The sequence below is a fragment of the Lithobates pipiens genome, unplaced genomic scaffold, assembly GCF_037356315.1.
Source record: "Lithobates pipiens isolate NorthernLeopardFrog02 unplaced genomic scaffold, aLitPip1_a1.2 Scaffold_25, whole genome shotgun sequence".
Classification (NCBI taxonomy): domain Eukaryota; kingdom Metazoa; phylum Chordata; class Amphibia; order Anura; family Ranidae; genus Lithobates; species Lithobates pipiens.
In genome coordinates this window covers 46,096,901-46,124,891 of record NW_027507787.1, presented here as the reverse complement: position 1 = coordinate 46,124,891, position 27,991 = coordinate 46,096,901, and the positions used below count along the sequence as shown (strand labels likewise).

The 27,991-nt window shown below is 47.5% G+C and overlaps 1 protein-coding gene across 2 annotated transcripts in view; it reads right to left on the bottom strand.

Moving 5' to 3' along the window:
- MICU1 (mitochondrial calcium uptake 1) overlaps positions 1 to 27,991 on the bottom strand; it is a 423,436-nt gene that overhangs the window by 359,862 nt on the left and 35,583 nt on the right. For both annotated transcript variants that reach the window (XM_077454409.1, XM_077454408.1), the window contains exon 2: positions 3,982 to 4,143. In XM_077454409.1, the coding sequence (XP_077310535.1) occupies positions 3,982 to 4,142 (161 nt within the window). In that variant the 5' untranslated portion in view covers position 4,143. The remainder of the gene's footprint in view (positions 1 to 3,981; positions 4,144 to 27,991) is intronic.

Here is a 27,991-nt window from a genome sequence, read left to right as displayed (position 1 = left end):
CTATTTTACACCTGACTGGAGATGACAAACGTAGCAGGTGTGATGAGGATAAATATTCCTCCACTGGAAGATGAGGTAGAGATGGTAATGCCAGATTATATGAGGAATAGTATTCCCCAAATGCCTGAGCAAGATCTTTCGGCAATGAGTGTATTTGACCTTTACCTCCTTTTATATGGAGGTATATACGTCCCCATGTGGTTTTCCCTGAGTTTCTTCTCTAGCATTTTAACACATTTATCTCCGGATTCATACGATATCCTCTTTCAGGATTGTATTGCCGCTTTAGCTTTATAACGGAGAAGATCCTTTATCTGTCGTCTCAAATGACCAAGATCGTTGCCCAGCGAGGGTACTGGTATAGTTTTATGTTGCAGTTCCAACTCCTGTATCTCCTCAAGCAGTTTTTCAATACGCTCTTCAAGTGCCTTCTTCACTCTATATCAGTGTTTAATTAGGATCCCTCGGATGACTGCCTTATGGCTTATGCATCTCCCAAACTATTCCCGGATCGCTCCCTGGGGAGTCATTTATCTGAAAGTGCATTGAAATTTCTTTGATCAGATCTTCCCAGATCTCGGGGGTCTGTAGCAAACTTTTGTTTAAACGCCAGCACCAAATTCGGGGGAGAGGTTGAGCTAGACAGAGAGAGACGAATCGTTACTGGTGCATGGTCTGACCATGTTATTTGCCCTATGGATATATCTCACACTGTGGAACGTAACTGGTGGGGAAACAAGAAATAATCAATGCAGGAATATAATTGATGCGGGTTAGAGAATAATCTCTCTCCTGCATGCAAAATACGCCAAGCATCCACCAACTGCAATTCAGGAGCTTCCGTAGGATATTCTTTCTGGTTCCAGTCAAAACAGATGATGTACCAGCAGTAGTATCTACTCTAAAGTCTAGGGGGACATTAAAGTCGCCCCCCAGGATTAGTTTTCCCTCCATTAACTCCATCAACTTTGAGAGAGTTTTACGAAAAAGATATCTCCCACCTGTGTCGGAGCATTTATCCATAAGGGACCATGGGACTTGGCTGGAGATCAAAATAGAGACTCCTCTGTTTTTTTTTCTTCTTGGTTGGAGGCATGATATATACACAAGGAAAAATCTATCCTGAACTAGGAGGAAACCCCCCCCTATCTAAAATGAGTTTCTTGCAGAAATCCCACATCAGTATTCATGCATTTCAAATCATTAAGTAGCATCCTTCACTTTTCCAGAATATTAAAGAGGGATTCCACCAAAAAAAAAAAAAATATATTAAAAGCCAGCAGCTATAAATACTACAGCTGCTGACTTTTAATAAATGGACACTCACCTGTCCCGGGTTCCAGCGATGCCGGCAGCCGAGGCCGATCGATCGCTCGGCTCTCGGCTGCTGTCGCCACCATTCTAGGTGAGGGAATGAGGAAGTGAAGCGAATCGGCTTCACTTCACGGTTCCCTACTGCGCATGCACGAGCCGCGCAATAGGAAATCTCCGCGCTGTCACTGGGACCCGTGTGTCAATTCACTGATCAATTCACTGTGTGCATAGCGATGGAGCTGAGCGATCAAATCTCTAGGTCTTTCAAGATCTGTGGAGCGTGGTCCCAGAGCCCTGTGCAATCTATCAAACTCCAGATCACGAGGAGAGATTGGGACTCCGAGCTTCTGGCATATATTCAGAACCACCGAATGTAGCGATTCCTAGCGTACAGAGCCCACCAGGAAGTCGGCGCTAATCACAGGCAGCGAGACATTGCCCGATCTCTGCAGCCGCGCATCGGGGCAATGTCTCACTGTTTGTGATTAGCGCAGCGCTGACTTCCTGGTGAGCTCTGCACGTGGAGCATGCGAACATGCTGGAGCTCATCCTTGCTTGCCACCCACAGTGGATTGTTTGCTTCAGTTTCACTACCAGGACTGAAATGCTCCAGGAAAGCTCTTTCCATATTGAGCTAAATCAAAATGGCCACACCCAATCGAGTTTACACCCCTGCCATTGAAATCAATAGGCAGCGCTGCCAAAGCACCTGCAAAATGCTATGGCAGCGGCACTTTGCGGGCGGATTTAACCTTTTATTCGGCTGCTAGCAGGGGATAAATGCGCTCCACTAGCGCCCGAAAAGCTCCGCCATAACAGCAGTAAAGCATTGCTAAAACTAGCGGCGCTTTACCGCTAACGCCCCCCAGCCCCAGTGTGAAAGTAGCCTAAAAGTAAAGTAAATACAGCTGAATAAAAAAAAAAAACTGTTTCCATCTTAAAGCGTTCCACTTGTTTTTCTATTTATTAAAAGTAAGCAGTTCCAAAAAGAATAAGTGTAGCTGCTGACTTTTAATAAACACACACTCACCTGTTCCACAGTCCAGCGATGTGGCCGCACGAAGCCTCACTTCTCTGCCGCCTCTCCGCGGTGCCCACATCACTAGTGTGGGAACCCTGCTGTAATAGCTTGCAGCTTCACAGCCGGGTGCGCACTGAGCGAGTCGCACTGCGAGTTGTGAATGGCCGAGTAATCTTCTGGGACCTGCGACGGGTCCCAGAAGATTGCAGGGAGAGAGGAGTTATTACCTAAGCAGCACGAGCGAAGTGGGAGCTGAGTACCTGTCAAAACTAGGCTTTTGGGTGGACCTCAGCTTTAATTTCTGGCTGCAAAGCAACAAAATGTGATCAGTTTCAAGTGGGCGATTCTTTTCTATACCCACTGCATATATACTGTACTATGTAAACTCTGTGTTCCAAAATTGATGGATTTTATTATTTTCCAAGCATAACACTAGGACCAAGTACACTTTTTTTAATCTTAATAAGAAAGTAAAGCATACTATGATAGTTATAACATTAAAGCTAAACGGCAGACAGAGGACAAATGAATTACGCTGTAATAATAATTAGTACATAATTTAAATGTATATTTTTTTAATGTAAGCATTTAAGCAGCTGAGGCCCGTCCATAAGGGGCACAGGGGCGCCGCCCCCCTGATCTTTATGTGGGGTGCCAAATGCATAGAGTTCTAGGTTTTTTTTTTTTTTTTGTGAAGCACAATTCGAGCCGGAGGCATTAAATTCACTTTAAAAAGGTTGGGCTAGGGGAGCAGATCACTGCACCCTGAGCACACCCACTTGTGACAGTAGCAAATCAACATTCGCTATTGCCATTCTGCTTCTCCTCCCGGCCAATCTGGACAGGAAGCAAGTCCAGAGACTGGATTGGCTGGGAGGAGAAGCGACTAGACTGGCCGGGAGGAGAATCCAGAGAAGCCGCCCACGGCCTGGATGGGGCAAGTGCGGGCTGGGGGCTTGTGAGCAGGGCTGGCAAGCAGGCGATGTGTGTTTGTATTTCGCCCCCCCCCCCCCCAAAAAAAAAAAAATTGAGCACCAGCAAACACTGCATTTTAGTACCTATATTTTACCAGGTATCAGCCTCTTGTAGTCCCTGTACAGCAGATCTGGCATGTGAGAGTAACAAACAGCAGAAGGAGCTAATAAGTTCATCTGCTGACAAGAAGCATACTAATAGGAAAACAGAGCAGAAGGACAGAGAGATGAGCTCATCACTGTGCCACTTCTCATTTTATTCTCCAGTAACAGGCTGGGGCGAATCCAGGATACCATGGCCTGGACTCAGAGGGAGTGGATTAAATGATGCTGACCACCAGACTAACGGCATCTTGTGGCAGGGAAAATCTCTGGATGGATGCTGAACATTACAGCAAAAGTTGATTTTGCAATCTTATATTTTAAATGTGCTGTTCTTGTGAATCTTGCTTTAACTTTGTATTGAACCAGAAACGATCGATATCCTTGGAATGTTCATAACATGGTAAAGTTTGGAAATAAAACCCTCATTCACTTAGGATTCCTAGCAATTCCTGGCAAAGAAGTCAGAACAATAATTGCTCACGGCCCATGTACATTTCACTACACATTCCATGGTCATTGCTAGTGTAGATCATGTTCTTCGCACATATTACTAATGCATGCAGTTACCTCTTCCAAAGTAATCCGGCACTTGCGGAAACTGCAGTCGCACCCACAAAAGCTGCCATCATTAGCTTCCGCCTGTGGCGGACAGGATTAGCCACTCCATGATACCTGCGAGTTACAGCTGCCAATCCAGCAACTGCTGGCAAGAAGCGGAGACGGAACATGCTGAAAAAAATAAATGAACAGAATTTTATATAATAAAAAAAATAAAAAAATAAAAAAAAACAACATACACGCTACAGGCATAAGGTGAAGAAACTTGCTACATTTTGGATTTGTGTTCATCACCATGAAACAGTCCAGCTACTTACATTCAGTTACATTGACAGTTATATTATCTATAGGTAAACATGCTGGGGAATTTAAGGAACTTAAGCCCATGCACACTGGACATTAACAAAAAAAAAAAAAAAAGCTCAGTGTTTTTGTACACACATTTAGAAGAGTTTAGCTGTTTGCCAAAAAGCTCTAATAAAAAAAACAAAAAAACAAACAAACACACAAACAAGAAGGTTTTTTCCTGCCTCTTAACACGGACCTTAAAAACGTCCTAAAGTGCATGGACCAATAGAATAACACTGAGATGCTTCTACAGGCAAAAAACACAAAACTATCCCTGCTTAGCTTTAATAAAGTCTCATCTTGGAGTTTTAAGGTCTATGCACAGTGGTCTTAAAAAATTGGCAAAAAAATAAAAATTTTTCCTATATAGGATCATTTAGGAGTGTTTAGCATGTTTTTTTCCTGCCAGAAAGTTCCAATCAAAAATAAAAAAAAACTAAGTTTTTTGTTTCTAAACTAAAACATATCCCCCTGAGGAAGCGTGTGACCTGTGGCATAACGTGTAGGGGAGGAACTGGCTGAGGTCACAGTGTGTTGGAAACACGAGGATATGCAGTAAAAACTAACCCGGGAAAACAGTATTGTTTACAGGATTTGGATGCATGCTTTTAAGTCTGGTACACAAATAGCACCCTGAAAATTTGAGTGTAATCTCCTTGTGTACACAGGTAGTACATTGCTTATGTGTGGGGGTGATGTTAAGAAAGCAAAGGACACTGCTATGGAGGGGGGGGGGGGGGAAGAGGACACTGCTATGGGGGGGGGGGGAAGAGGATACCGCTATGGGGGGGGGGGAAGAGGATACCGCTATGGAGGGGGGGGGGGGGGGAAGGACACTGCTATGGAGGGGGGGGGGGGAGGACACTGCTATGGAGGGGGGGGGAAGGAGGACACTGCTATGGAGGGGGGGGGGGGGAAGAGGACACTGCTATGGAGGGGGGGGGGGGGAAGAGGACACTGCTATGGAGGGGGGGGGGGGAAGAGGACACTGCTATGGAGGGGGGGGGGGGGGGGGAAGAGGACACTGCTATGGAGGGGGGGGGGGGGGGAAGAGGACACTGCTATGGAGGGGGGGGGGGGGAAGAGGACACTGCTATGGAGGGGGGGGGGGGGGAAGAGGACACTGCTATGGAGGGGGGGGGGAAGAGGACACTGCTATGGAGGGGGGAAGAGGACACTGCTATGGAGGGGGGAAGAGGACACTGCTATGGAGGGGGGAAGAGGACACTGCTATGGAGGGGGGGAAGAGGACACTGCTATGGAGGGGGGGAAGAGGACACTGCTATGGAGGGGGGGAAGAGGACACTGCTATGGAGGGGGGGAAGAGGACACTGCTATGGAGGGGGGGAAGAGGACACTGCTATGGAGGGGGGAAGAGGACACTGCTATGGAGGGGGGAAGAGGACACTGCTATGGAGGGGGGAAGAGGACACTGCTATGGAGGGGGGAAGAGGACACTGCTATGGAGGGGGGAAGAGGACACTGCTATGGAGGGGGGAAGAGGACACTGCTATGGAGGGGGGAAGAGGACACTGCTATGGAGGGGGGAAGAGGACACTGCTATGGAGGGGGGAAGAGGACACTGCTATGGAGGGGGGAAGAGGACACTGCTATGGAGGGGGGGGGGGAAGAGGACACTGCTATGGAGGGGGGGGGGGGGGGGGGGAAGGAGGACACTGCTATGGAGGGGGGGGGGGGAAGAGGACACTGCTATGGAGGGGGGGGGGGGGGAAGAGGACACTGCTATGGAGGGGGGGGGGGGGGAAGGACACTGCTATGGAGGGGGGGGGGGGAGGACACTGCTATGGAGGGGGGGGGAAGGAGGACACTGCTATGGAGGGGGGGGGGGGGGGAAGAGGACACTGCTATGGAGGGGGGGGGGGGGAAGAGGACACTGCTATGGAGGGGGGGGGGGGGGGGAAGAGGACACTGCTATGGAGGGGGGGGGGGGGAGAGGACACTGCTATGGAGGGGGGGGGGGGGAAGAGGACACTGCTATGGAGGGGGGGGGGGGGGGAGAGGACACTGCTATGGAGGGGGGGGGGGGGGGGGGAGAGGACACTGCTATGGAGGGGGGGGGGGGGGAAGAGGACACTGCTATGGAGGGGGGGGGGGGGGGAAGAGGACACTGCTATGGAGGGGGGGGGGGGGAAGAGGACACTGCTATGGAGGGGGGGGGGGGGGGGAAGAGGACACTGCTATGGAGGGGGGGGGGGGAAGAGGACACTGCTATGGAGGGGGGGGGGGGGGGAAGAGGACACTGCTATGGAGGGGGGGGGGGGAAGAGGACACTGCTATGGAGGGGGGGGGGGGGGAAGAGGACACTGCTATGGAGGGGGGGGTGGAAGAGGACACTGCTATGGAGGGGGGGGGGGGAAGAGGACACTGCTATGGAGGGGGGGGGAAGAGGACACTGCTATGGAGGGGGGGGGGGGAAGAGGACACTGCTATGGAGGGGGGGGGGGGGAAGAGGACACTGCTATGGAGGGGGGGGGGTGGAAGAGGACACTGCTATGGAGGGGGGGTGGAAGAGGACACTGCTATGGAGGGGGGGGGGAAGAGGACACTGCTATGGAGGGGGGGGGGGGGAAGAGGACACTGCTATGGAGGGGGGGGGGGAAGAGGACACTGCTATGGAGGGGGGGGGGGGGGAAGAGGACACTGCTATGGAGGGGGGAAGAGGACACTGCTATGGAGGGGGGGAAGAGGACACTGCTATGGAGGGGGGGAAGAGGACACTGCTATGGAGGGGGGAAGAGGACACTGCTATGGAGGGGGGAAGAGGACACTGCTATGGAGGGGGGGAAGAGGACACTGCTATGGAGGGGGGAAGAGGACACTGCTATGGAGGGGGGAAGAGGACACTGCTATGGAGGGGGGGAAGAGGACACTGCTATGGAGGGGGGAAGAGGACACTGCTATGGAGGGGGGGAAGAGGACACTGCTATGGAGGGGGGGAAGAGGACACTGCTATGGAGGGGGGAAGAGGACACTGCTATGGAGGGGGGAAGAGGACACTGCTATGGAGGGGGGAAGAGGACACTGCTATGGAGGGGGGAAGAGGACACTGCTATGGAGGGGGGAAGAGGACACTGCTATGGAGGGGGGAAGAGGACACTGCTATGGAGGGGGGAAGAGGACACTGCTATGGAGGGGGGAAGAGGACACTGCTATGGAGGGGGGAAGAGGACACTGCTATGGAGGGGGGAAGAGGACACTGCTATGGAGGGGGGAAGAGGACACTGCTATGGAGGGGGGAAGAGGACACTGCTATGGAGGGGGGAAGAGGACACTGCTATGGAGGGGGGAAGAGGACACTGCTATGGAGGGGGGAAGAGGACACTGCTATGGAGGGGGGAAGAGGACACTGCTATGGAGGGGGGAAGAGGACACTGCTATGGAGGGGGGAAGAGGACACTGCTATGGAGGGGGGAAGAGGACACTGCTATGGAGGGGGGAAGAGGACACTGCTATGGAGGGGGGAAGAGGACACTGCTATGGAGGGGGGAAGAGGACACTGCTATGGAGGGGGGAAGAGGACACTGCTATGGAGGGGGGAAGAGGACACTGCTATGGAGGGGGGAAGAGGACACTGCTATGGAGGGGGGAAGAGGACACTGCTATGGAGGGGGGAAGAGGACACTGCTATGGAGGGGGGAAGAGGACACTGCTATGGAGGGGGGAAGAGGACACTGCTATGGAGGGGGAAGAGGACACTGCTATGGAGGGGAAGAGCCTGATGCCCATCTTTGACGATCCTCTTTATTTTCTTCCTGCAACAGCTGAAAGCCAGCTTCTACTTCCTCACTGAAACTTCAGTTTCAAATAGATCTTTTAAGATGCGCCCAAAACATGGGGGGTGCCTTGGGGCGGGGGGGGGCACGTGGCCCTCCCACCCCAAAGAACCTTGTCCCCATGTTGATGAGGACAAGGGCCTCTTCCCCACAACCCTGGCCGTTGGTTGTCGGGGTCTGCGGGCAGGGGGGCTTATCGGAATCCGGGAGCCCCCTTTAATAAGGGGGCCCCCGGATACCGGCCCCCCACCCTATGTGAATGAGTATGGGGTACAATGTACCCCTACCCATTCACCTGTGGAAAAAAAAAAACACACAAGGGTTAAAATAGTTTATTGCACAGGTCCGGGGTCTTCTCGCCGGACTCCTCCGCTATCTTCTGCTAGCTCTTTTACTAGCAGAGGAGCCCGGCTTTCTTCTTCGCCGCCGCCCTCTTCTTCCGACTTCGGGGGTCTTGTCCCCCTCTTCGGTTCTTCTTGCCGGGCTACCGCGCCTTCTTCTAGCCCTTTTACAAGCGGTGGCACGGTCTTGTGTCGCCGCCTTCTGTTCTTCACTTCTTCGCTTCTCTTCTTGAGCTGTTGCCTCGTCGCTGTCTCCGGTCACAATGACAGGCACGAAGCGACATATAGGGACATCGCCGGATGTCCCCGCCCATTATGATGTCACAGTCCCACAGGATGCTGAGACTGTGACAAAACGGGCGGGGACATCATCCGGCGATGTCCCTATATAACTTGCTGCATGCTGCGTGCCTGTCATTGTGACCAGAGACAGCGACGAGGCAACAGCTCAAGAAGAGAGGAGAATCGAAGAAGAGAAGAAGAGAAGAACAGAAGGCGGCGACAAAAGATCGGGACACCGCTTGTAAAAGAGCTAGAAGGCGGCACAGTGGCCCGGCAAGAAGAACCGAAGGGGGGGACAAGACCACCGAAGAGGGGGACAAGACCCCCGAAGTCGGAAGAAGAGGGCGGCAGCGAAGAAGAAAGCCGGGCTCCTCCTCTAGTAAAAGAGCTAGCAGAAGATAGCTGAGGAGTCCGGCGAGAAGACCCCCGAAGACGGAAGAAGACCCCCGGAGCTGTGAAATAAACTGTTTTAACCCTTGTGTGTTGTGTTTTTTTTTTACATTTTTTTCACAGGTGAATGGGTAGGGGTACATCGTCCCCCATACTCATTCACATAGGGTGGGGGGGGGGCGGGATCCGGGGGCCCCCTTATTAAAGGGGACTCGCGGATTCCTATAAGCCCCCTGTCCGCAGACCCTGACAACCAACGGCCAGGGTTGTCGGGAAGAGGCCCTTGCCCTCATCAACATGGGGACAAGGTGCTTTGGGGTGGGGGGGGCGGGCGGCCCCCCTTCCCCAAGGTACCCCCCATGTTGAGGGCACGCAGCCTGGTACGGCTCAGGAGGGGGGGGGAGGGCGCTTGCCCCACCCCCTTTCCTGGCCGGCCGGGTAGCATGCTCAGAAAAGGGTCTGATATGGACCAAGGGGGGGACCCCCACACCATTTTTTCGGCATAGGGATTCCCCTTTAATGCCATACCAGGTGACGGGGCCAGCGACGCCTCTTTCGCTGGTCCCGGCTACCTGGAGCCACGCTTTCTCCGGGCGGGAAAAGTCCGTTCATTTCAAAAGTACGGTGGACTAGCACACACACGGCCGTATTGTCTGCCGAAATGCGAGTCCGGCGGACAGATTGATGTGCAAAACTACAATCTTAGTCCGCCGGACTTTTGGGTAACAAAAAGTCAGCCGGAGCCCACACACGGGCGGATTGTCCAGCAGACTTGAGTCCGCTGGACTTTTCCACCTGATTATTTGATCGTGTGTACCCAGCTTAAGAGCCATTATCCTATAAATGCCAATTGATTGAAGAACTGGGTGAATTCTCTGCAGAGAATTCTCATTGCCTAGGATCATGATTAATTATAAATATAAAAAATAGGGGGATAATCAACACTGACAAAATTTATATCGATAATACACCACCGATGTAACAGATAGGGTGGGGTTTCAGAAGCCAAAAATGACCATATATACAATTAGGTTTAACCAGAAAGGTTAAACAGGGGCTTTAATTAGAAAAACACTCTGCAGCATGGGTACAAACTTTGATAGAAAAAAGCAGCAGAATCACCAGGTAAAACATATAAACCTTCACCAATTCATATTAAAAACTTCATGACAACGTTGTCAAAAAAATAAAAACAACCCAGGCTCACAGGCATTTCATACAATCACACGGAGGACTAGCCAGATGGCCAGTAGTTCAAACTTGATAGCAAGCATCAACTGACACCCAAATTCTCTGAATATATGCGGGTAAACATAGGACCCATGGATCAAACAAACGAGGGGGGAAGTCAAAAAAGTCGGAAACGGGGAGTAATTCAGAAGAAAAACCTTCAATAATAGCAGCAGTTGAGGAAGAGCACCATCAGGCTGTCAAGGACATTTCACAGGTGTAGGTACAGTAGAATTGATGTATTCAGATCACACGTTGCTGGATCTCGCTGCATAAAACTACATGTACGGTGAAACCAGAATACATCAGCCCACCTGGACGCCCGATAATTTCAGTTATTGATGGTCCACTTGAGCGAATTGGGAAATATCTGGACGCTTTGATCAAGGGTATGGTGGAGGGAATTGCAATCCTTTGTTCAAGATACACAGGATGCCCTGACTAGGATAGCTGAGATGAAGGTGCAGAGGGGCACCATACTCATTGGAATCTATGTCGAGACCATCTATACCTCCATCCCCCCCCCCTCCCCATTGTTGGGAGACAGCTGGGGTTGCCCACTTTCTGAAGATGAAACATCCCTCCATGGGATCACAGAATTTATTAATTCTGGAACTATTGGATTTTACCCGCACACATAATTGCTTCCAATTTTCTGAAACAAATTATCAACAAATAAGGGAGACCTCTATGGGGGCACCTGCATATGCATGCCTGCTTCCACCTTGGGTGGTGGGACAAATACCTTTTCTACCACTCGATGTACCTCTGCCACGTACGGCTGTGGTACATTGACGATATACTGGTAGTCTAAAGTAGTGAGGTGAGTGAACACCACTAGTTCATGCCTGAACTAAATGCCAATGACATGAACATCAGTCTCACATACACGTAGGACTCAGAAACCATTTCCTTCCCTGATCTGTCTATATCGATTTGCAGTGGAAATTGGAGACAAAAACCTTCAGGAAGACCACTGCAGCCAATAGACCCCTCCAGTCCTCAGATCACCACCCTCCATCACTTAAAGGAATCCCAACTGTCAGTTCCTCTGTAACCGGAGGAATTGCTCAATTGAGACAATCTATCGGTCTGAATCAGCCGCGCTCGTCTTAATACTGGCTAAACATTGACCAATTTTGACCAGATCCCCTGATCTCCCCCGAATTGTTGGTTCAAAATCACTTCTGTTCTCTAAGAGGGCTAGGAATCTTAAAGCGGGAGTCCGCCGTTTTGTTTTTTTAAAAGCCAACAGCTACAAATACTGCAGCTGCTGACTTTTAAAGTAATGACACTTACCCGCCCAGCGCGCCCGCAATGTCAGCACCCGAAGCCGATCTCTCGATCGTCTCTCGGGTGCTGCCGCCGCCATCTTGGGTATGGGAATCAGGAAGTGGAGCCTTTCGGCTTAATTTTCCGGTTCCCTACTGCGCATGCGCGAGTCGCGCTGCGCAATAAGGATGGTCCCCGCTGTCTCTGGGATCCGTGCGTTTCCCAGCAGGCAACGGGGGACCTTCGGAAAGGAGCGTAGATTCTGCGGAAAGGGGCGTACCTTCTGCAGAATCTACGCTGGAAGTGGGTGCAGATACCTGTACTGTACAGGTACCTGCACCCCCCTTCCCCCTGAAAGGTGGCAATTGTGGCGCCGGAGGGGGGGGGGTTCCAATGAGCGGAAGGTCCACTTTAGGGTGGACCTCCGCTTTAAAGACAGTTTGGTACACTCTGATTTCACAGGTACTGTCAGGGAACCTCCGCAGCAAACGCCCATTCCCGTGCACTAATCATCAACCTTCGTCCCTCCAATGCGAGCACACGCGCCCCAAGTCGCAAGCAAGAGCAAGCGAGTCCCGGATCCAGTACGCGCACTGGCGCATCCACCTGAATAGATATGCACATCGGCGCATCCATTGGAACAGATATTTGCATTGGCGCATCCATTGGAACGGATATACACACTAGGCACATCCTTTGCACTGGTATGCGTGCGCATACCAACGAATCACGGCGCACAACGCCCTATTTAAATGAGGTGCCACTTAGTGTTAGTGCTGAATTGTCTCAGCTTGTTCCTGTATACCTGCTGTTACCTTATTTGACTTCTCCTGATCCTGAACACCCGTCTCTCCCCGACTACTCTCTTGGATTACCCCTGCATCCTTGTCTGACTCTGTTTACCTGCACCGACCCCGGATTGGACTTCTGACTATGGCTCCGTCTTGCGATTTTGTACTTCGCTGCCTAGCCCGTTGCCAACTCCTGCTTGTTCCTGACCTGCTATTTACCTGCCTACAGGCACCTACACCCTTCCTCTGCCCTAGCAGTTCCAGTCTCCACCTCCAGGGGTGCTAGGACTGGGACCGCACAAGAGGCCACTCTCGTCATTTCGGACTCTGCTGTAAGGTACGCGACACATATCCTATCCACAAATTGGCTAACATTCCCCACACCATTTTTATTTTTCTAACAACTTTGTCATGAGTTTGTTAATATGAATTGGTGAAGGTTTATAGGCGTTTATTGGCGATTCTGATACTTTTTGCTATTTGTATCAATAAAGTTTGTACCCATGCCGCAAATGGTTTCTAATTAAAGCCCCTATTTAGTCTTTCTGGTTTAACCCAATTGTAGATCTAGTATCATGATTATCTGTACACTTGCCAAATTTGTACATACAGATCCCTGAAAAAATGAAAATATAACCAAAAACGATCAACCAATTTGTCAAATTCACTCATTAACTTCCCAATTTATACTGTAAACCTTGGACTATTTGCTCAACTACAACATAGGTCAGATGTATATTTGTATATGGCTGAAGATTAATTAATAATAATAAATATATATATATATATATATATATATATATATATATATATATATATATATATATATATATATATATATATATATATATATGGTTTCTTACGTCCTGGCTCACTCATTGTTTCAGGAGCGTACATTCAGTTTTTATTAACGCTACCAGACTTCTCGCTTTACTAGCCAATGTCATTCGCATCCGCCTGGAATCTCCTCTTTAGTCTCATCCAGTAATTTAATACGTTGGCAGATTTATTTGCTGGCAGCTGCTAGTTGGTAGCAATTTCTGCAATGCAGTAGACAGCTAAGCTTAACACAGAGAAGCTCTACAGCACTAATGTGAGTATTACACAAGAATGCTTTTATCTTTAAATATAACAATCTGATTTCTCATCAATATCTGCTGAGAGCACTGACAGTACCAAGAAACTACATTCATGCCACATGTCAACACTATTGAACTACTCTCAGTAATAAAAGACATTTGAGAGCACTTGTCTTACTAGTTTTCTCAAAAAAATTATGAAGTGATGATTTGGTTGGCTACATACATGTGTTGTTGCTAATATACACAAACTAATAATGGGTGAGAACTCCTACACAATCAAACATCTCCTGCTCTAGTAAGCAAAAAGGTAAAATGAAATATATTTTTTTACCTTATAACCTTTACCGCAAACTTTTTTTTTATTTTTTAAAGTCAGCAGCTACAAAGACTGCAGCTGCCGACTTTTAAAATAAGGACACACACCTGTCACAGGGTCCAGCGATGTCCGCACCCAAGGCCGAGCCGTCCCTTGGTTCTCAAATACTGCCGCTGCCATCTTTGCTATGGCAATCAGGAAATGAAGCCTTGCTGCTTCACTTCCCGGTTCCCTACTGAGCATGCTTGAGTCATGCAGCGAAATGTAAATGGTCCATTCTTACTCTGGGACCCATGTGTGTCCCAGCAGACAGCGAGGCGGGACGGGAAGAGGCATAGACTCCCGTGGAAGTCTATGCCCGGAAGTGGGTGCAAATACCCGTCTTGGGGGGGGGGGGGGGGGGTGTTCCGAAAAGCGGAAGTTTAACCTCCGCTTTAAGTGCCGTTTTACATTGGAACGTGGAGCTGACTTGGTTGATCACAGCGCACGCCGAGCGCCCCCTTCCAGGGGCGTGGCAAGCCTGCAAAGGGGAGGGCATCAATAGACATACTCCAGCAAAGCAGATACGCGCTGTAGCCGTCATTCGGTTATAGCTCAGATCTGAAGGCTTTAAGCTTGTGTATTATAGGGGTATTTTTTATTTTATTTTTTAAGATAAAAAAGGACTCTTCTACTTACAATAAAATCCCTTTCTCTGAGTTGATTGATGGACAGAGGAGGAGGACTAGACATAAAAAATAAAAATAAAAAAAATGAACACAGCACCGCCTAGGGGCGGCCCTTAATGGTAGTAACCCCCCCCCCACTTTGCTACAGGCATCTCAGTTCGTTACAAAGCAGTACAAAAACACAAACAGGAGGGGTGGGTGCTGTGTCTGTCGATGAATTTAGGGATTTTACGGTGAGTAGAAAAAAAAATCCTGGTTTTCTCTTTCGCTCATTGACGGACACAGCACTTCCATTCTTGAACTTAGGGGCATCGCAAAGCAGTGCCACGAGGGGTGGGAACACAGAAAAAAAGTTAAAAAATAAAAATAAATAAACCTCCACCCCAACAGAACCCCCCTTTAAGGGAGCCAAAACCTCAGATGGCCGCCTGCAAAACTTTGCAGCCAAAAAATGCATCAGATGTCCAAACATCCACCCTGTAGAACTTGGTGAAAGTGTGCACGGATGACCAGGTGGCCACATTACACGCTTGAGAAACAGACGATTGATGTCGGAAGGCCCATGAAGCACTAATCGGCCTGGTAGAATGCATCACAACGGGAAAGGGGGGTGCCTGTGCCCTAATGGCACAAGCCTGTACAATAAGTCTGTCTGATCCAACGATAAATAGTGGCCGAAGAGGCCACCAGGCCCTTCCTTGGGCAATCCACATACAGCGAATCAGACTAATGCAAAGGAGCCATAACCAACAGATACACACGGAGAGCCAAAAGCACGTACAAGGCGGCCTCCCTGGGGTGACAATATCAAGGACACAAGGAAGGAAGGACAATGTCCTCATTTAGATGAAAGGCAGATACCACCTTTGGGAGAAACGAGGTGAAGCCTAATCCTTGTGGAGAACCAAATAGGGAGACTTACACAACAAGGCCGCCAGCTCAGAAACTCTCCAAGCAGACTTAATGGCCACTAGAAAGAAAACCTGAGAAAGGGCGAGTAAGGGGGATCTACCTAATGTTCTAGAATGGTGGCTTCTGAAGCATCAAGAGCACCAGGTTTAGATCCCACAAAGACGAGCGTACCGGGAGAGCCACGCGTCGAACACCTCAAACAAAGGTGCGCAGCAGCAAGTGAGTAGCCAATGGAAAAGAAAAGATAGCAAGAGTCAATATTTGCCCTTTGATAGTGCTGTCACATACCTTACAGCGGAGTCCGAATACTGTGGTGGCCTCTTGCACGGTTCCGGTCTCAACACCCCTGGTAGTGAGGACAGGGAGTGCTGAGGCAGCGAAAGGGTGCAGGTGCCTGCAGGTTCAAGATTGAGGCTCGAAGATACTGGATCCTCACGGAGGAAGAAGTGTAGACTGGTCACCAGAAGTGTACAGCGGGAACCAAGCAGGTATGTAGAAATGCTGCACATCAGGAAAAGGCAAGGTTGACAACTGGCTGGCAACAAGGTACAGGAACGGAAGGCAGGTTCGTAGTCAAGGACAGGCAAAGATTTGCCAACGTGCTGGCAGCAAGGTACAAAGTCAGGAAGCAAGTCGAAGTAGAGAGTCCAAGCCGAGGTCAGTATAGTAAATCGAGGCAAGTAGTAAACAGGGGTGATCCAGAAGAATAGTCGAGCAAGACGGGTAATCAGGAACAAGGTAACAGGTACAACAGTGGTCAGTTCTCTCAGGAACGAGCTGAAAACAATCCAGCACTGCTATCAGGTCAGGACTCTGTTTATATATGGTGTCATGTGAAAGGATTGGTGGACGTGGTTGTGCGCGAGTGCGTGCACACGTTCAGATTGGCGTGCGAGTGCGCCCATGTGTTTGTATTGGCGTGTGCATGCGTCCGTTCGTTCCACAACTTGTTCGCCTCTGACAGGGACACCGCGCATGGCCCTTAGCATTAACGGAACAAAAATAAGCTGCTGCTACACGGGAATGGGCATTCACACGGTGAGTTCCCTGACAAGTGCTCAAAACCAGCTCCTGATCAACAGCATGCTGCAGGAGAACACAAGGATCTTAGATAACGAATAGAAGCGCTGACACCACCCCACAGCTTCGCCCAAAGATATAAGCCTTCCAGGTGCGATGATCAATCCTCTGTGAAGTGGACTTGCGCGCCTTTAACATAGTGGGAATCATAGAAACCGGCAACCCTGGACTCTCAGCGCCTGGCTTTCAATAACCAGGCCGTCAAAGCCAAAGACGGTAAAGCAGGGTGGAATATAGTTGTCCCCCAGACTCCTGCACTGGCAGTCACCGGGGGGGGGGGGGGTCCGCCACATACATACCACAGAAGTACCATGAATGCCAAGGCCAAAATGGAGTGATTAGAATAACCGGCATCCCCTCTGTCTCTACCCTGTGCAGTAGACAGGGGGGAGCTCGAGAGGGAAGGCGTAAATGAGCTGATAAAGCCCCCACTGCGCGACCAGTGCATCCGATGCATCCGCCAAGGGATCCCTTGTTCTGGCCATGAAGCTCTGCATCTTCTGATTGAGACGGGGGGCCAGAAGATCCACGTTCGGTGTTCCCCACCGCAGGCAGGTCAGGCTGGCATCTGTAGTGATCACCGTCCAATGGAGAGGGAGAAACGACTTCCCGGTCCATAGGGCCAGAGACTGTTGTCACCAAAAAGTGAGGCCCTGGTCAGACTGCCCACGCGGATCTGACAATCCAGAAATGCTGTAGATTTGTCCCATTTGGATAAGATCTCCCTCTGCAAGACCCGAGTGTGAAACTGGGCATATAGGACTGCCTCGAAGGTGGATACCATGAGGCCCAGAACTCACATCCACATGCAAAAACGTAGAGGCGACCACTTGCGGGACAGCAGCAACCGCACCAGAGTGAAGGATCTGAAGTTTAAATTGGCAGAAAGAAAATCCCTCGCCAACGCAGTCTCAAGAATCAACCCCTGCCAAAAACGCTTTTAAGGCTTGCATGGAGATTGCCACATTGTCCCTCAGTTCTGAAGCTGATGCCACTTGCAGGAGATCGTCCAAGTAGCCCACGACTGCAATCCCCCACTGTCTCAGCAACACTAGAACCGATGGCAGCACCTTGGCAAACACCTGGGGAGCCGAGGCCCTGCCTAAGGGAAGTGCCACAAACTGATGCATGTCCCCGAACGCAAATCACAGGAAAACTGGTGCATGACACAGATGGGGACGTGCAAGTACATGTCCTTGATGTCAAGGGAAGCCGGGAAATCGCCCTGATGAAGCACAGCCACTACAGAATAAACAGACTCCATCCTGAACCTCCGGACCTTCACAAAACAATTGAGGGCCTTGAGAGCAAGGATCGGATAAACCACTTCCTTCTTTGGAACTATGAACAGATTGGAGTAGGAAGCCCGAAACCTTCCTGAAGCTGGTACCGGAACTATCATCCTGCAAAGAAGCAAGTCCTGCACTGGCCTCAAACAAAGCCTGCCGGTGAGACGGGGGAAGATGAAGATTGGAGGGAAAACCCTGGTGGACAGGAAAGAAACTATTTTGTATCCAGACAAAATTAGTTTGCGGACCCACTGGTCAGAAAGACAGGAAGTCTATTGGGCCGTAAAGCGCCAAAGGCGACCCCCCCACCTGCAAGTCGGTCGGGGTAAACCTTCATGCGGAAGACACTTCAGTCCATCCATGGGAGCCTTGGCAGGCTGGGAACCCTTGCCCGCAGAACTGGATGGACAAAAAAGGATTGTGAGCAGAAAAAAAGGAGAAGCCCTGCCACATGGCTCCTTGCCCTTTTTTTTTTTTTAATTCTTTATTTTCATAAACATTATATTTCACACAGACCATACATTATCTCTTTATAATATCTCTAACACCGTCTACTCTCTATATCACCACAATACATTAACATATACATATGTGATCAATGTTAACCAATCTAATCTGCTCACAAACCAAATTTGATTCCCTTCCCCCCCCCCCCCCACCTCCTTTTCCCTCATGCTATTCCTCACAGAGAAAGAGAGAAAAAAAAAATCTATCCCTCTCCCAGTCAACCGCACAAACCGTTCTAGCGCTCATCTTCTCCTTTGTTATATACACACACACAATAAAGGGGCCCATATCCTCCAGTATTTCTCATCCTGTTCTTTCAACATCATGGTGAGATTCTCCATTTGTTGGATTTCTGCAATTCTAGCATACCACTTTACTCTAGTTGGGGGGGTGGGGGACTTCACTCTTCCACAAAACCGGAATACAGGCCCTCACTGCCGTGAGAAGATGTTTCAACAAGGAATCTTTTTTATAAATTATTCCCCAAGAGACACACCTGTAATGTCTAACAGTTTCTTCAACCATTTTCCAAAACTCCTTCATTTTCTCACTTTACCAAAATATGTGCAACATAGTGCCCACTCTGCCTGGTGGCACCGCTAACACAAACTTGAGACCTGTGGGAATATCCAAAGCAATAACGTTGGTGTTCTATTCCATCTGGTAAGGATTTTGTATCCTTCCTCCTGATATCTACTCGCCACTGAGGCTTTATGAGTAGATATTAAAATCATATGCTTCTGCCTTTGGGAGAATGTAATCCCCAAATCCCTTTCCCATGCCTGAATAGAGTTAAGGTCTTGTGGTGCCTCCAGACGCTTCAGTATAGCGTAAAAATAAGACAAGGAGTGCCTCAATATTTCTTCATCTAGCATATCTGCTCAAATCCCAATGGCGCCCGTATTTCCGAGTACAGTTTGGATTTTGAACCGATGTAAACCCTTAGTTGCATCGCCCTAAAAAAAAAAAAACCCCAGATCTGGCGTTACCTCTCCTTCAATCTCACTTGGTGTCATTCGGCGATTGCCCGTTGAAAAATGTATAATCCTATTTTTACCCCTTCATTGTACGACATCAAATCCCAAGTCTGTCAAGCCAGGCTGAAAATCTGGCGTACCCAGAACTGGGACCATAGGGCTCAGGTATATTGATATAGTCGTATTTTTAAAAATCTTTTTTTAAAGTTACGCCTATCGCTGGAGGTTTCCTCGCTGCTATTGGAATATCAGTTCCCGGGACCCATGCCAACCCCTCCAGGGGAATATCAATCATCGCGCGTTCCATATGTACCCATGGTTTCCTCTCATTGCACACTAATCCACTACTCTGGCCAGCAGTGAAGCCTCCTGAGATAGCCAACTGGGTTCGGGAAGCCAATCCCTCCTTTGTGTCTTTAGGGAGTGCTAAAATGACTCTCCGTACTCTTGCTGGCTCCCCCCCCCATATAAGCTTCAAAATTTGATCAGAGTTCTCTTAGAAAATTTGGAGGTGGGAATATTAATTGGCAGGCTTTGCAATAAATAAAAGGAGCCTAGGCAACACATTCATCTTTATAATATTTGTCCTCCCAAACCATGTATAAACCTCCCAATCCCAGCTCTGAAAATCAAATTTAAACTGTCTCACCATCAGGGCATAGTTAAGTTCAAATATCTTACTCAGCTTCTTCTGTCCTTAAATAGCTTATATACATATAAAAATCGAACTGCGTAGTTATCTTATGCAATAGGGATGAGTTCATTCCTAGCCCCATTGCTTCCGATTTACTATAAATCACCTTAAAATTTGCTATTCACCCATATTCACGTAGCTCTGAAAGAAGGGATGGGAGGGAAATGACTGGGGAGGTTAGAAAAAAAAAAAAAAAAAAAAAAACAATCGGTATAGGCCGCTAGCTTGTACTCCTCTCTTTTTGTCGCTATACCTTTAATGTTTGGATTAGCCCGTATGTTCCTTAAAAATGTTACCATTTTAAAGGATAAAAATAATGGGCAACAGAGGGCATCCCTGGCGTGTGCCATTCCGAATAAAGAAAGGCTCCGAGATTGTCAATCTTGATCCTAGCACTCGGTAGCGAGTATAAATTTGTAAACCAACTCAACATTCCATCTCTCAGAACAATATGTTGTAAAGTGGCCCTAAGAAACACCCAATCAACCCTAGTAAATGCTTTTTCCGCATCTGTGGATCTAAGTACTAAGGATTTCTGCTGTCTTTGTGATAAGTGAAAAGCAGTCGCTCTGCATTCCTTGCTTTTTTTGGACTGCGGGAGAAAGGTACTCTTCACCCCAGGAATATACTTTATAATGTCTCCAAATAGCCACCCACCCTGGAAAGGCAAATCCGGCAAAGCCTTCTTAGACATTTGGTCCGTTGACCAGCACTTAAGCCAAAGCAACCGATGAAGAACCCCGGCCGACAGATTTTAGAAAGTAACTGGGCCGCGTCCAAGGCCGCATCCCAAACATAATTGAGACCTGGCACTAACTGGTCTGCCAGGTCGACACAGGCCGGAGAAACTTGCTTATTACTCAACTTGCAGTGTAATAACTTAACCCACTCAGTAAGCGTCTGCGACAGACATGTGGCTAACACTGGAGGAAGGGCCGAACTTGCCATCGTAAACAGACCGAGCGACCCCCTCAGTCTGACAGTAGGCTCCTTGAAAGAAGGGGACCTCTACACCAGAATTGTGGTCGCCTTATTAAACCTAGATACTGGAGGATCAACGACAGGAGGGGGAGACCATATATTCAGCAGACTCTACCCAAAGGGGTAAGGCACCGAAAAGCATCTCGGGAATGAAAAGGACCGCTGCGGTCATTCCCAACCCTTGTAAATAAATCGAAATAAGACAGGTACGGAAACACCTTAGCATTACGGACCGGCTTATGAGACCCAAAAGGAACTGACACCTCTTCAGACGCCCCCGACGGATCCTCAATTTTTAAGGTATCGCACACCACCATAATGGTGCCCCCAGTGCTTTATGCAGAGGATTCCTCCTCGTCGTCCGAAGGATCGGGGGCCCGCATCATCTGAGCCCTCCGGGCAGGGGCCACCCGCTATGGTGGAGCCTGACCCTGGATCAGAATCCTCCCCAGAAAACAGAGGGGGTAGGGGGTAGTGATTAAATGGCACCAAAACAAAACTATTTGTGGTTAGGAAATTATACAGATTTTATTTGGGTACAGTGTTGCATGACTGCGAAATTATCAAAGTGCACAGCGCTGAAAGCTAAAAATTGGCCTGAGCAGGAAGGAGGTGAAAGTGTCCAGTGTTAAAGTGGTTAAATTGTCAACCTTGCACCAAGGTCAGTATGGCGACACAAAATTACCAAAGTGAAAAAGAGCATGCCAAAATAAGTACAAGCAAAGATCTAGGCACCTGAAGCTATATGGAAATTTAAAAAAAGTCAAAAAAATAATTCAAAATGTGTCTCAACCCCTCAAAAGCCACCTTAACGGTCCATATTTAACAGTCAGAATCCACAGAACAAGCCAAGAGTTACATATTACTTTACTGCCCTGTGCAGTAAAATGTGTTTTACCACACTGGAAAAATGCAGGTCACCACTAGGACACACAGAAAACAAATGTTTGCTATTAGGTGTCCTATTCACACTTCAACACACCACCATGCTGCATTTTATCACAGCACACAGAACAGGATTGTATGTCACTGTACAGCAGAAACATGTACCGTGTTGCTGTACAGAGACATGAATCAAGTGTCAATTTTGTGCACTTCATAAGGTTTTTACAAAAAATAAAAAGGGAGCTGGGTGACATCCCATCACACTGCCCCCTATCGCCAGCTCACTGCAGACAGAATGGATAGCTGCCGCATAATAAACCACTGCAGTTTAGTGTGCGGCAGCTGTCTAAGGCCCCTTTCACACAGGACGGATCCGTAATGATCCGCTTGCTCAGAGGGGTTCGCTCCGTTTATCCCCGCTGAGCCGGCGGATGACAGGGTGAAATACGGACATACGGTCCACATGTGTGAAAGGGGCCTAAGGCAGGGTGAATGAGCCCTTAGGCTGTTCGATAGAGATCAGAGAGATCCAATTTTTTTTTTTTTTTTTTTTTTACCATATGAGATTTGGAAATCTCCTTTATAATTCTGAGAGCAGCTGGAGCTTGTAATCAGTCACCACAGACAATTGGGACTTATGTCACCGTTACCTTGATGAAGGGGTCCTGATGTGCCCCTGTGACATAACATATGCCTGCGGTGACTGAATAAAAAGACTTTGTGAATATAGTACTAGGTAGTAATAGACAACTACTTCAATAATCAACTAATGCCATCACTTGGTCAGTGCAGCATTTTTTTTCAACAAAGGTTCTTCGACTGTATTGTATACACCCCACTCCATGCCACTGAGTGATGGTATAAAAAGGTAACCCAGTGTATGTTTGAGATGGTAAGAAAGGTTCTCATTGAATCAGAAGAGGTGATTATGGTATATTAAGGATTCTTGATGCACAGGAGATGTGGGTAAAATGAGTGCACGTGCTGGGAAATGTCAAATTTATAAAAATTTCAGATTCGGGCTAGTTATAATTTCATGAAGCCCAGTCAGAGCCGATCTGTAAACTGGGTTAATTATTAAGGTTTTTGTAGCGCCACTAGCTACATACTTACAATTCTGCTATCTGACCTAATAGAAGCAGCCAGACTCTTTGTACGTTCTTCCAAATGGCTTTAACCACAGAACAACTGCTACACTGCTTCTGTTTGCCAGGTTGATCACATAACCAAGCTATTTGGAGTCATTACAGCAATTTACAATGTAAAGTGTTATTAACAACTTAAAAAAGTTGCCTATTCTGACACTTCTCTCCTACACATAAAAATCTGGGGGTATTTTTTTTGCTAAAAAATTACTTAGAACCCACAAACATTTTTTTTAAAGCAGAGTCCCTAAAGAATAAAATAGTGGGTTTTGCAACTTTTTATGTAACATGGTATTTGGGAAGCGATTTTCCAAACCCAATTTTTGTCGGAAAAAAAATACTCTAAAATTAATTTAATGCACAAAAACACTATACAATACCCACTTTCTGGCACAATATAAAAGATGATGGTACTTTTCAAGTACCAGATCAGCTCTATGGTCAGCTGGCTGCAATTCTGGGTTCCTCAGTGGTATGAAGGAGCCCAGGAAGGCAGAGGGAGGGCCCCTCCTGCCACTTGCAAAAGAAATCCAGCAGCTGGGATTGCTTTTACAAGACAGAGCTCCACTGGCTCTAAAAAAAAAAAAAAAAAAAAAAAAAAACACCGAGATAATGCAACTGAAGGCATCATCCTGGTTTAACCACTGAAAGTCAAGTGATGTAAAGGTACATTGCCTGGTGGCAAGTGGTTAAACCCAAAAACGTAATATTTTGCAGCTTACCAGTCATTAGATATGGTGGCTGCATTAGAATTGCATACTGCAGTGAGAAACTTTTGGACAGCAGCATTATCAATGGGGGCTGGCTGGGAATGTTAGATGAACTTGTACACTAACAAATAGAAGTCAATTCCAGCAACTATTTATTTCCTTTTGGGATAAAAGTTTTACATAAATAAACGAAAGCTGACCATTCTAAACACCCCTGCCAGTAGTACATTATTTGTCTCAAACTTCCAACGGCTACATCTGCAGAACATTGCTAATATAAACCTGGACTGTCCCCAAAGAGTTTTAGTAATCCCTTTAAAGTAAAACAGGTCACTAAAAACAGCAGATATCTTTCAGCAAAGTGTATGACAAATCTGAAATTTTGTAAAAGTTTTCAGAGTTCAACACTACTAAATCAGGGGCAATTGGACCAGTTTACAAATTTTTTTTTTAATTTCCTTATATAAAAAAGGCATATGCATTTTAGGTTTAGAGCTACATATGCATTTTCTTGTCAGTCATTGCAGCTATAGCAAGTTAGAACCACAGCTGGGGTTTCAAAAGATGTGAATTTTACCTGAAGGCGGAATGTGACTCAATTATTTATTTAGAGCACAAAACAAACTGAAAAAAATAATACATTTACTACTATTAATATTTTACAATGTTAGAGAAGAAAATTACCAATATCCATTTACCTTTTATTAGGGAAAATCTGAATGTTTTCCTTTCTAGTAGTTGCAGGAAATATTTTTTTCCTTGCACAGCAGAATTGCATTTACCACCCCTAAGCGTACTTTCACATTGGGGCAGGGGTGCATTGGCAGTAAAGTGCCGCTAAAACTAGTTTTAGCGTTCTTTACGTAACTGCACTTTAACCCCAGTTAACAGCCGAAGAAAGGGGTAGCACCTGTGTTGCGGAGCTGCCAAAGCGCTTTGCAGGCGATTCGGCAGCACTGCCCATTTATTTCAATGGGCAGGGCCGTTTGGGAAAGATGTATACACTGTTCCAGCACCTCCCCAAACATGCCGCTTGCAGGACTTTTCCCATCCTACAAGCGCACCGCTCTCGGGCTTTCACACTGGGGCGGCTTGAGGCACTTTTTAGGCATAATTTTTAGCGCTAAAATGCCTGAAAGCACCTCTGTGTGAAAGTAGCTAAACATTAAAACAGACTGAATTTATTTAGTGTGTAAATTATCAATTCGTTTTTTTTTTCCCCTACTTAGCACAGATATCTATAGCAAAGCATATAAACATGGATTTTATCAAGGGGGAGTTGATGTGGTCAATGGCAGAGGCTTTTCCCCCCCACTAATACACAAGCCAGGCATGCATAATTTTCCCAACAAACTGAGTAAAACATTTGTAGAAGACAAGGTACATATAATACAGTATGTATTCATTTTAAATCTGAAATCAGATGGATGCTGTGACAATGCAGCTCTCTGGATCTATATGCTGAGTGAGGAGAAAATTGTCATTCAGAGCAGGTATGAAGTGAGAGGTTTATCTAGAAAGGTTCCTCTTCCCATGAAGGTTAATAGAGGCAGTGAGGGATTTCCCTGATGGATACATTAAGTAGAGTGCTTCTGTGAAGATGGGAACTGGTGTTCTCTATGTGTGACTTCATACAGCAGAAGTAATATGCTTTTCTGCTGGCACCTTCTCTCTCTATGGCCCTGGACAGTCTGCGATAGTGAGGCTTCAGCATTTTAATGAGAACAGCTCCTCCAGTTTCTCAGCCCCTTCAAAGTCATGTGCATTTTCACTGGCATGCATTCATCGCTGTAAGCCTGTATTTCATAAAACATGTATGCAACCTGTGAGAAAACTTAAAGTGGAGTTCCACCCACGTTTTTCACTGCAGTGCCAATGTGCATCCTTAAAATGAATTGGCAATTTATTATTTTTTTTCTGTTCACTTAACAGATTTATGCCCAAATCTAAATTTCATTTCCGCCTTTAGCCACCTCGGTGCTGTAAGTCATTTCTGGTTTTGCATTGGCTCCCGTAACATTTAGGCCTCATGCCCATAGGCGTTTATACAGGTGCATTTACACATTTTTTTTATTACACATCTTAAAAACGCCTCTCCATGTTTTTCAAAGGCTTTATAACCACATAGGCATTTGAGCTTTAAGTGGCATAGGCATTCTTAAGCTACAAAAAAAAAAAAAAAAAAAAAACACACCACACAGAATCAGTGCATTAGCCTTCAGCTCTAGAGCTGTAAAAACGCCAGACGCTGGTAAGAGCTGTTAAAGACGGCTTAACGCTGTATACAGAGCTTTAAGCCTTATCAGGCATTTCTCTGCCTCTGTTCAAAATCAAGGGTTACCTAAGGGATCCCATAGAATAGAAGCCGCATCAGAAGTTGGATCATAATGATGCGACTTGTGTGCTGAGGATCTTGAAGGGGAACCCCCGCAAAATGAAAAACATATAGTTGTGGGGTTCCCCCCCAGGACGATACCAGACCCTTTGGTCTGTTGGATCTTAAAGGGAACCCCCACGCAAAAAAAAAAAAAAAAAAAAAAAAAAAATGGGTTGGGTTTATTACCCCCCCCCCCCCCCAATATCCATACTAGAACCTTAACCCTGCACGCAGCCTGGTAAATAAGGAAGGGGGTGAGCGAGCACTCACACTCCCCAGACCATACCAGGCCACATCCCCTTAACACACCCCAAAGTACCTTGTTCCCATGTTGATGAGGACAAGGGCCTCTTCCCGACAACCCTGGTCGACGGTTGCTGTGGTCTTCGGGAGGGGGGGGTTTATCGGAATCTGGAAGCCCCCTTTAACAAGGGGGATCCCGGCTGCCCCACCCTATGTGAACGAGTATGGGGTACACTTTACCCCTACCTATTCATCAAAAAAAAAAAAAAAAAAAGAAGTCAAAAATAAACATTATACATGATTTTTTTAAATATTTTGTTAAGGCAGCTCAGGCGTCTCTTCCGGTTTCTTTGCCCCTCTCTGGTTCTTCTACATCTATTCTTCATCCAACGCGATCTACTGACGTAATCCTGGGTCCGCAGTGTGCAATGACTTATATTGGCATGGGCAGGGGACATCCACTGAAAACCTCCAGAGGTCCCGCCCCTTGTGACGTCACTGCCCGATGCATGATGGGTCAATGTCACAAGGGGTGGGGCCTCCAGACGACGTCAGCGGTGGCCTGCCCCATACCAACATAAGTCATTGCACATGGCGAACCCAGCATTACACTGGGAAATAGTGTCAAGTCAACATTGGAAGAAGAACAGCGGGAGAAGAACTGGAGAGGGAGAAAGTCTCCAGAAGAGGAAGAAGAGCTGGAGAGGGGAGAAGAAATCGGAAAAGACGCTGGAGCTGCCTTAATAAAATACACTTTAAAAATCGGTGAACTGTGTTTATTTTTTTATTTTTTTTTATTTTTTTTAGGTGAATAGGTAGGGGTACAATGTACCCCATACTCATTCACATGGAGAGGGGCTGGGATCTGGGGGCCCCCCGCCTGCAGACCCCAACAACCAAAGGCCAGGGTTGTCAGGAAGAGGCCCTTGTCCTCAACATGGGGACAAGGTGCTCTGGGGTGGGAGGGCGCCCCCCTGCACCAAAGCACCAACCCCCCCCCCCCCCCCCATGTTGAGGGCATGCAAGCTGGTATGGTCCATGGGGGGGTGGCACTCGCTCGCCCCCCCTCCTTTTCCTGACCTACTGGCTGTATGTTTGGATAAGGCTCCGGTATGGATTTTGGGGGGAACCCCACACATTATTTTTTTCCGGCATATTAAGTATTTTGCAGATCCCATTTGTTGCCACAATTTGTCGGCTATGAGCCCAAAGATCACAAGCATCTGACTTTGCGTTTCAGCCTTGTACCTTACGCCCAGAGATTTCTCCAATTTTTCAGAATCTTTTGATTTTATGTACTGTAGATTTAAAGTCCATGCAATTTTCTGTTGGGGAACATTATTCTGAAATTATTTGACAATTTTTAGGCACGGCTTTTCACAGATTGGTGAATCTCTGCCCATATAGGCACCCAGACTTAATTTCCCATCAGATCTGATTTACTTTTGATTGACAATGCACAGGATTGGGCTGATTCAAAGCCGCTATACAGTCCAACAGTGGCTTTAGAATGTGCCAACTACTGTGCGCTGTAAACCAAAAGTTAAGCGAACCTGTCTCAGATTCCCGTTAAGCTCCGCCCACTCAGTACAAAGTAATTTCCCAAATATGGACATTGGGTAATCATATCAGCTGTATTATAGGCCGTATGTTTGGCTTTAGTCCTGGGAATCCGCCAATTTCTTAAACTGAGAACTGGCAGCAA